Source organism: Festucalex cinctus, chromosome 20, assembly GCF_051991245.1.
Source record: "Festucalex cinctus isolate MCC-2025b chromosome 20, RoL_Fcin_1.0, whole genome shotgun sequence".
In the NCBI taxonomy this organism is placed as follows: domain Eukaryota; kingdom Metazoa; phylum Chordata; class Actinopteri; order Syngnathiformes; family Syngnathidae; genus Festucalex; species Festucalex cinctus.
In genome coordinates, this window is record NC_135430.1 from 16,371,725 (window position 1) to 16,380,527 (window position 8,803).

General features: G+C 39.5%; 1 protein-coding gene across 1 annotated transcript; it reads right to left on the reverse strand.

Annotated features, from left to right (window-relative positions):
- Nucleotides 1–2,807: 2,807 nt before the first annotated feature.
- Nucleotides 2,808–8,788, reverse strand: rab18a (RAB18A, member RAS oncogene family). The gene is made up of 7 exons (XM_077509438.1): nt 8,565–8,788; nt 6,882–6,937; nt 6,074–6,135; nt 5,760–5,832; nt 5,397–5,515; nt 5,045–5,111; nt 2,808–4,864 (listed from the first exon to the last, which is right to left on the reverse strand). Exons 1-7 carry the CDS (start codon nt 8,630–8,632, stop codon nt 4,692–4,694), a joined length of 618 nt encoding a protein of 205 aa, XP_077365564.1. The 5' UTR covers nt 8,633–8,788; the 3' UTR covers nt 2,808–4,691.
- Nucleotides 8,789–8,803: the final 15 nt, after the last annotated feature.

An 8,803-nucleotide genomic window follows, 5' to 3' on the forward strand; every position in this document is an offset into this window, starting at 1 on the left:
ATGTATAGTAAGGCGTTTTTATTTTGGGAAAAAAAACGACCATGTATAGTAAGGCGTTTTTTTGGGGGGGGGAAAAAAACGACCATGTATAGTAAGGCGTTTTTATTTTGGGAAAAAAAAACGACCATGTATAGTAAGGCGTTTGTATTTTGGGAAAAAAAACGACCATGTATAGTAAGGTGTTTTATTTTGGGAAAAAAAAGGACCATGTATAGTAAGGTGTTTTTATTTTGGGAAAAAAAAAAACGACCATGTATAGTAAGGCGTTTTTTTTTGGGGGGGGGGGGGAAACGACCATGTATAGTAAGGCGTTTTTATTTTGGGAAAAAAAAATGACCATGTATTGTAAGGCGTTTTTATTTTTGCGAAAAAAAAAACGACCATGTATAGTAAGGCGTTTTTTTGGGGGGGGGAAAAAACGACCATGTATAGTAAGGCGTTTTTTTGGGGGGGAAAAAAACGACCATGTATAGTAAGGCGTTTTTATTTTGGGAAAAAAAATACGACCATGTATAGTAAGGCGTTTTTTTTTTTTGGGGGGGGGGGGGGGGGACGACCATGTATAGTAAGGCGTTTTTATTTTTGAAAAAAAAAACGACCATGTATAGTAACACGTTTTTATTTTGGGAAAAAAAACGACCATGTATAGTAAGGCGTTTTTTTGGGGGTGAAAAAAAACGACAATGTATAGTAAGGCGTTTTAATTTTGGGAAAAAAAACGACCATGTATAGTAAGGCGTTCTTTTTTTTTGGGGGGGGGGGGGGGGGGGGGGGACGACCGTGTATAGTAAGGCGTTTTTATTTTTGAAAAAAAAAACGACCATGTATAGTAACACGTTTTTATTTTGGGAAAAAAAACGACCATGTATAGTAAGGCGTTTTTTTGGGGGTGAAAAAAAACGACAATGTATAGTAAGGCGTTTTAATTTTGGGGAAAAAAACGACCATGTATAGTAAGGCGTTTTTTTGAGGGAGAAAAAAACGACCATGTATAGTAAGGCCTTTTTATTTTGGGGAAAAAAAACGACCATGTATAGTAAGGCGTTTTTATTTTGGGAAAAAAAAAGCCTTACTATATACATGGTTAAAATACCTGCTGATATTTTTTTTCTTTTTGAGAAACAAGCGCCTTAATATATACATGGCTGTTAAATAAATAAATAAATAAATAAACACCTTACTAGGCATGGTCCTTTTTTAAAAAAACAAACAAAAAAACAAACAAACACGCTTTACCACATACTACTATTCATGAAGAGACTGTCAGTAGATTATGGGAAGAAGTCCAAGATTGAATTTAACCAACTGCTGTTTCAAAAAAAAGAAAAACACCTTACTCGGCCTGAGCCTTTTTAAAACAAAAAGCACCTGACTAAACATGGTCGTTAAAAAAAAAATAATAATAATAAAATAAAATTAAAAAATAAAAACGCCTTAATATATACATGGTCATTAAAAAAAAAAAAAAAAAAAAAAAAGCCTTACTATACATGGTGATTTTTTATTTTTATTTTTTTACATAAAAGCCTTATCGCACATGGTAATTTTTTTTATTGAAAAAAAAAAGCCTTACTAGATACATGGTTAAAATACCTGCTGATATTTTTTTTCTTTTTGAGAGCTCAGTATTTTTCATTCGGCAATCTTACCGATTCAACATGTCATTGCTCTCTCTTTTGCGTGTGTGTGTGTGTGTGTGTGTGTAGGGGTGTGTGTGCGAGTTTGTGGTCATTACCTCACCTGGAACCTCATAAAAATCCCATACCCTTCACCTTAACCGGATACGTCAGTCTCGCCAGAGTTATGAAGTTCAGAAGGTGAGAAGACCAGAGGAAAGATCAAAGGAACGCATGATGAGCAAAGTGAAACTCAGCACCAACCACTCACCTACTACCCACATGGTTACAAAACCAGAATCTTTCACCAACCACAGAAATCTCTAAATTCCAACAGATTCAGATTCCAACAGAGCTCTCAAGAGACCAGAGGAAAAACTAAAGAAAGAAGGATAGATGAAGCAGAGTTAGATCCAGAAACACCAGCCTCCACTGATTCAGCGGCCAGTGGGAGGGAGAAGCAAATTCTGTTTGAATTTCAGTAGATGCTGTTTTGGTAGATCTGGCATGCACGAGAACCTCCACCAAAGATGGGAGCCGTCGACCCCGGTCCGACAAGGCAAGCGCAGCACCCCCCTCCACCCACGCCCCAATCTCAAAGCAGCAGAACGGGTCCCAGCAGCGCCCCCATCGGCCCACAAAAAAAAAATAAAAATAAAAAATACTCTCGGAAATAGAGCATCTGTCAGATCAGGACCCTCCTTAACTAGGTTGCTGCTTTTCCGTTGTAGGCACGAGGATATGGCAGCTCGTACAGCTCAGCACACTGTCTCACCACATGAAGGCCCGGGTTAGTGTTTGACTGAGACATATTTCCAGACGGCAGCCTGCACTGTGGCAGGAGATGAGGAACACACTACAAGCGTCCTCGGTCATGCTGCCAAACCTTAAGCCTTTCATAATCGCCCAGGAATTATGCACATCCCGGTTAAAGCGTTGGTAGGATGAATTATGGCTGTGGTTGTTTCCCCGAGAAACCGGCCAAAAAAAAAAAAAAAGATTTAGTTCGATCACACGTCTGGGGTCTGAGGCTTCCTCCGACACTGTTCAAACACGTCTTTATACTGAAGGCAACGGAATGTGAAAGGTGCAGAGTGAAAAAGACCTCACCTAACAGCGACATTTCCAACATGGCAACCATGACAGCAGTGTTATTGGTCACCTCCACGGACGGAAATAACTGGAGAGGTCTTCCTTTTCCATTATTGTTTATTGCATTAACAGCGTCTCAATATAGCCTGAAGAGTGTGTAAATGTAGTAACAGCGACATTTTCAATTAAAAAACAAAAACGTTTAATAGATAGGGAGTCTGGAGTGAATATGTATACATTCAGCTTTGCAACTTAGGAACGACCGTCAACTGCTAAAAACTACACAATATGTACACAAGAATGAATGTTTAATATCTCAACAGAAAAAAAAAAACAGCCAGACATAACACTATGCATTAATATAGAAATATTAAAACAATTTTGTGTTCAATAACAGTTGCTAAAATCAGAGGTGGCAAATAGTATTAGCCCCAGGTGCTAACTCCCATGGTGCTCGTTTACCCGCGAGAGCGAGCTCCCTAGCTAGCTAGCATCAGGGACTAGCCAAACTGTGGCAGTGTTTTTACTTGTTGGACCTGGATGTGCCACCTCTATCTAAAAGTCTATTTACTGCTTTAATTTTTAGCTAATCTAATTTGACAAGACAGGCCTACACACAAACAAAGCCAAGGCAGTTCCACATGCAAGTTATAAAAAAAAAAAAAAATCCCATTTGTGATTAGACATTGTAGTGTGCTCTCCATGTCACTTTCACAATCCCTGTATTAAAAGATCAGACACTCTGAACTACCGTACATTTCCCAGATTCAACACCAGCATTACTGCTAAACCCATTAGCAACTGGGGCACTGAGCGCAGCCTTTTCTCTCTTCAAATAGGCAACACTTGCTGGACTGTTTAATATTGAACACTTTTCCTTCATCCTGATAGAATACAGTGCTGTTATTGATATCACTGATATTATCTGTCTGAGTGAGGGCGCGCCAGTGTGTCTCGCACTCTATTGAAGTGCCACATTGGACTCGAGGCGTTCTCCTGGTCGGTGCTGTGTGGAAAGCTTTTTGCTGGTGCTGATCCCATTTGATTCATCCACTCGTCAAAAAAATAAATAAAAGAGCTTTCAAGTCAAAGTTAATAAAAGTGGTGAAATGTCATCCAAAACACTTGCTAAGTCTATTATATTCAGAGCAAATGAGGCAGTTGGGTAGGTGAAATCCAAGTTAGCAGAGTGCGAGGTGGTTTGGCATTATAGAACATCTGCATAAGCATATACTGTATAATATACTGAGGACAAAAACAAAAATCTTGGGACACCTCTCCCTCAAATAGTTAATAAATAAGCGGCTTTTTTGCATCCTTGCCCATGAGTGTACAGATGACTTAAGATTTTTTTCCAACAATGTCCGTTTCTGTTCCAGCATGACAGCAACTCCAGTACAACAAGATTCTTGAGACTGGACGAGTTCTGACCGGACTAGAAGTTGGCCCAAATCCTTTCATCCATACAGCAAAGCATCTATATCTGCTCCGATACACAGCCAGCTTCCACCACAAAAAAACACTCTTGGTCATTATAATTAAGGAACCAGATTACTATAGTACACACTTTGGTTTAATGGATTACAGGGTCCCTAAAGTGACATTTGGGGTGGAAAATATGTTTCTCGTCCTAATTCTCCTTCCTTGTCACTTTAGGGACTCCGTTGACTTGCCTCCTTTTGAGGGAGGAAAAAAAAAGTTGCAGAGAGTCAAACAGACAAATGGTGACACCACACATCCTATGTTGTTGAGATCAAGGCTGAGCGGCTTTTGCATTTCAAGCGCACCTTTATAAAGAACATGTGCAAACGTAACACCTGTGAACAACAGGCACGCGGGAAGGGGGGGGGGGGGGGAAATCCAGCCACAGTCTGGGTACCCGGCTCACGACAACACAACAAGTGAGGGGAGGAGGAAGAGGACGGAAGCAGAGGTTGGTGTCGGAGTTGTGTCGGGTAATGCACACACAAGAAAAAACGGCGTCTAGAGCAGCGAGCAGTATCCGCCGCAGCCGCCGCCGCCTCCAGCGTCCTCGTCGGTGAGCTGCACCGCTCTGCCGTGGCTCTCGCTCTGCCACAATCCCGGACTCTGGATGATCTTCTCCACTAGCTCTTCAAACGCGCACTGAACGCCGTCGCGGGTTTTTGCGCTCGCCTCTGTGAGGACACAGTTCAACAATGAGAGTAAATCGCATGAAGTCTTTCAAGGACAAGTGGAAAAAGTTTGATTTATAAATAGATGAGACCAAAATTCCTTTTAGGGTATTAGAGAGCCATTTGAAAAAGCAGTTTCCGCTCTTGTGGTTCTTCTGAGAGGAGGGAATCCTCCTGGCTTACCTATAAAAAGCATGGAATGTTTTCTTGCAAACTTCAGCCCTTCGGCCCTGTCGAGCTCGTGGCTTTCCTGAAACAAACAAGTACAAACGGTTTATTTGTTTGGCTGAGTAGTTTTCTTTGTTTTTTGGCACTATGATTGATCTCACCACCAGATATCACATTAATTTTCTGCATTTCTGCCCGTAATCCATAACTACGAGGGATCATCAGTTTATGTTGATGCTATGTGATTTACGGAAAATTACATTAAATCTATGACATACCATAATAATAAAATGAAAGAAAAAAAACACACCCATGTTGTTGGCCCGTTTTAATACCATAGATAGATAGATATACACCAGAAACATACCTTATCTATTTTGTTTCCAACAAGCATTTTCACCAGATCATTCCTTGTGCAATACGTTTCCAGCTCATTGAGCCAGTTTTCCAGTTTGGTAAAAGTTTCTCGTCTCGTGACATCGTACACTGGGTAGAACCAAACAAACAGAAGTATGCTGACACTGCATGTAATTACATGTCACACACTGGGGGTGACTAATTCAGCAAATGCAAATCAACACTGCAGTGTCGTATCACAATGTATTTCACTGAAACTACAATATTGAGTACGGGAATCACACTTTTGATTATTTTCCCGAAATCGATCAGCCCCAATGAAGAAAAGAGGAGACATGTAAGCAACGAGGGCTGCTGCATGATGACGGCTTACCTAGGATGACGCCTTGTGCACCGCGGTAGTAACTGGGTGTCAGGGTTCTGAAACGCTCCTGCCCAGCAGTGTCCTGCAACATAAAACCATCTCATATTTGAGGGGGAAAGAATGAAAGTAAAATACAAATAAAATAAAAATAAAAGCTGCAAAAGCGGAAAGCTCAAGGCAGGACAAAAAGAAGTGCCAGGATAAGTGAAGGTGGCTTCTATGTCACATGAGCGCCATCTTCTGGACACTGCATAGAACTGCAAGAGCGCACTACTGAAAAGCTGTTTACAATATCTGTGATGATTGAATTATGGTACACTTACCCATATTGCCAGCTTTGCCTTATTGCCATCTACACTGATGGTCTTCACTTTGAAGTCAACACCTGTAACAAAATAATATCGTCGAATGTGAAGAAATAAAATGTGGTGACGCCTGCAGTCCATTAGGATGGCTCAATTATTGTTGCAGACACATGAAGGACAGCATATCCATGACAAGGCTCCCCATTTTAATTGGCCTCATAATGAGACTTTTTTTTTTTTTTTTCCAGGAATTAGACTCCGAGCCATCACGCTAATTCACACACTTAAATGTTGTTATACAAAGCAAACAGATGGCAACTTATTGTCTCGTCCTTTTCCATACACACTGGCGAGCAGCTGCTATAATAATCTGCCATCACTCATTTATAGCAGCGAACTGCTTAACAAAACACAATCGAGATTTGTGTCAACAAGGATTGCGAAAGTGACCGGCCGTATTGCTCCAGGTGGTATTAATACTTCGGTTGAAAAAGAGTGGCAACAGATTAAAAGTGATTTGGGTTGAATCTTAAATCAACAAAAGGAGCTCTGACACCGGTTTGTCAAAGAATCGCAGCTGGCCAAGTTAAACAGTAGCCATGCAAGCCTTCACCTTGGAAAATATTTTCAAGATTTATTTATTTATTTTAAATCAGGATAGACAGTCAAACTCTGGGCTCTATTTGGGGAAATGTTTCATCTGTATTTCTTTGTGACAAACTAATCTCAGCTGGATGACTTCTTTCGCCGCCTCTGCTTTATCTATATTTCATATATTTATATTTCAGTTTTATCTTCATCAAATGAACTCATCCTTATTACTCACCTATTGTAGCCGTTTGCTCTGGGTCAAATGTGTCATCTGTGAATCTGAGGAGGAGGCTGCGGATGAGATAAGAAACTTAGTTGACACATAATCATGCTGACATAGCAATGATGCCAGAGAACCAGTTAGCTCATTTGAATGCTATGTGCTTAACTTGCCCAATTGCAAGGTGACATCATTGTTAGCTTGTAGTCAGTAGGACAGAGTTCGTTCTTAGCTACATGTAAATGTCTTAGCCACACAGCGACAACGAGGCTAAGTTCACTGACATGTTGACCTTTGGGCACTGAAAATGCATCATGCCCAAGTCATTTTTCTGATAAATGCAAGCCGTTACTGGGCCCAAATCTCCCCTGATGAGGTAAAGATTACTAAATGAAATCAAAGTTATGCCATCAAAATACCTTCTGTTGTATAATAACAAAATTGCTCTGTGGAAAGACTGCCCTTGGCGTCGATGATGCACTTACGGGCATTGTACGGTACATCGGTAGATTTGGCCAATTAATCAGTTTTCTGGAAATACAAACAAACCTGCGTCTCGCATGGTGTTGGCATTTATTCTGATTGTTTAGCCTTACCTGCAATCACAGGAAGAAAACTGGTGGCAATGCCAGGAAAAAGGGCATTAATTTGTAAGTTTCCTTAGCTACACAGTGCCAATATTTTGAAGGTATAAAAAAAAAAAACTAAATTGGATTACTATCAATGCTCTGGAAGTATTTACGGCTGGCTTTGGCTGATATTAACAACCAAGTTTAGAAGAAATATTTAAGACTATTTTCTAGGCTTATTTTACGTTGGATGACTATCGCAGACTTTAAAAAAAAAAAAAAAAATACCAGGAAAATGGCAATAACATACATGTTAGGGGCGCTCGATTATGAAGAAAATATTAATCACGATTATTTTGGTCATACACTGAAAATCATGTTTAGGACGATCATTTATTTTTTGGTACAAAACAAGAAAATGTTAAAATCGTAAAAAATATTAAGACAAAATTATTTGAAAAAAATATAATTACGTAAGTCACTTTTGGATAAAACAAAATTTATTAAATCATTTCTTTTAAAATGGAAAAAAAAAGTGCAAACGTATACATTTAAACAACTCAAAAAATAATCTTTTTTTACGATTATGCTGCTTTTGTAATTGTGGAGTTTAGTAATTGAAATTGTTATTGAATTTCGATTAATTGCACACCAATAATACATGTTTTGCATTACTTGCCAACCTCACCTGTAGTTATTGGCAAGCATATCCAAACCCACAAAAATAAACAAAATAAGACAATATATATTATAATAATCAGTAGTGACATACAAAAACAACATATACCTCACTATTGATTATTCTCTCGCTTGTTTCGAACCAACCTCCGGTTTCAATGGCTGTCACAACATTTCTGATGAATTCGAACGCAATATCTGCCAGCGATGATGACACCATCTTATCTAGCAGACCAGCTCGCTACGTGTTAAAAAAAAAAAATCCTAATCTTATTAAAATAATTTAAAGTCATGATAGTACTGCCGTAATGTTCGTTCAAATAAGATAGTGTATCGACTTTAACACGCTTGTTTTAACCCAATAATAATGTGTGGCTCGCTGACGAGCTTGCTAGCCAGCGTTAGCAGTTAGCAACGACACCAATTTTTACTCCCTGGTTATCTAACTTACCTGGATTTCCCGACACCACTTTCTCCGATGATTAGTATTTTCAACGTTGTCAGAATGTCGTCTTCCATTGCCTCCAGTAGGCAAACTGTCCGTCTATACAGAACAACACAAACGACCGTTTAAACAATGTTTCCGAAGAGCTAGCATTCCTGTTTACTGCTTTGCTTTGGGTGGGCAGTTTGACAGCAGCGTTTTGGCAGCCTGAAGTCCAACCGTTTCCGGTTAAATGGACTTGAGCT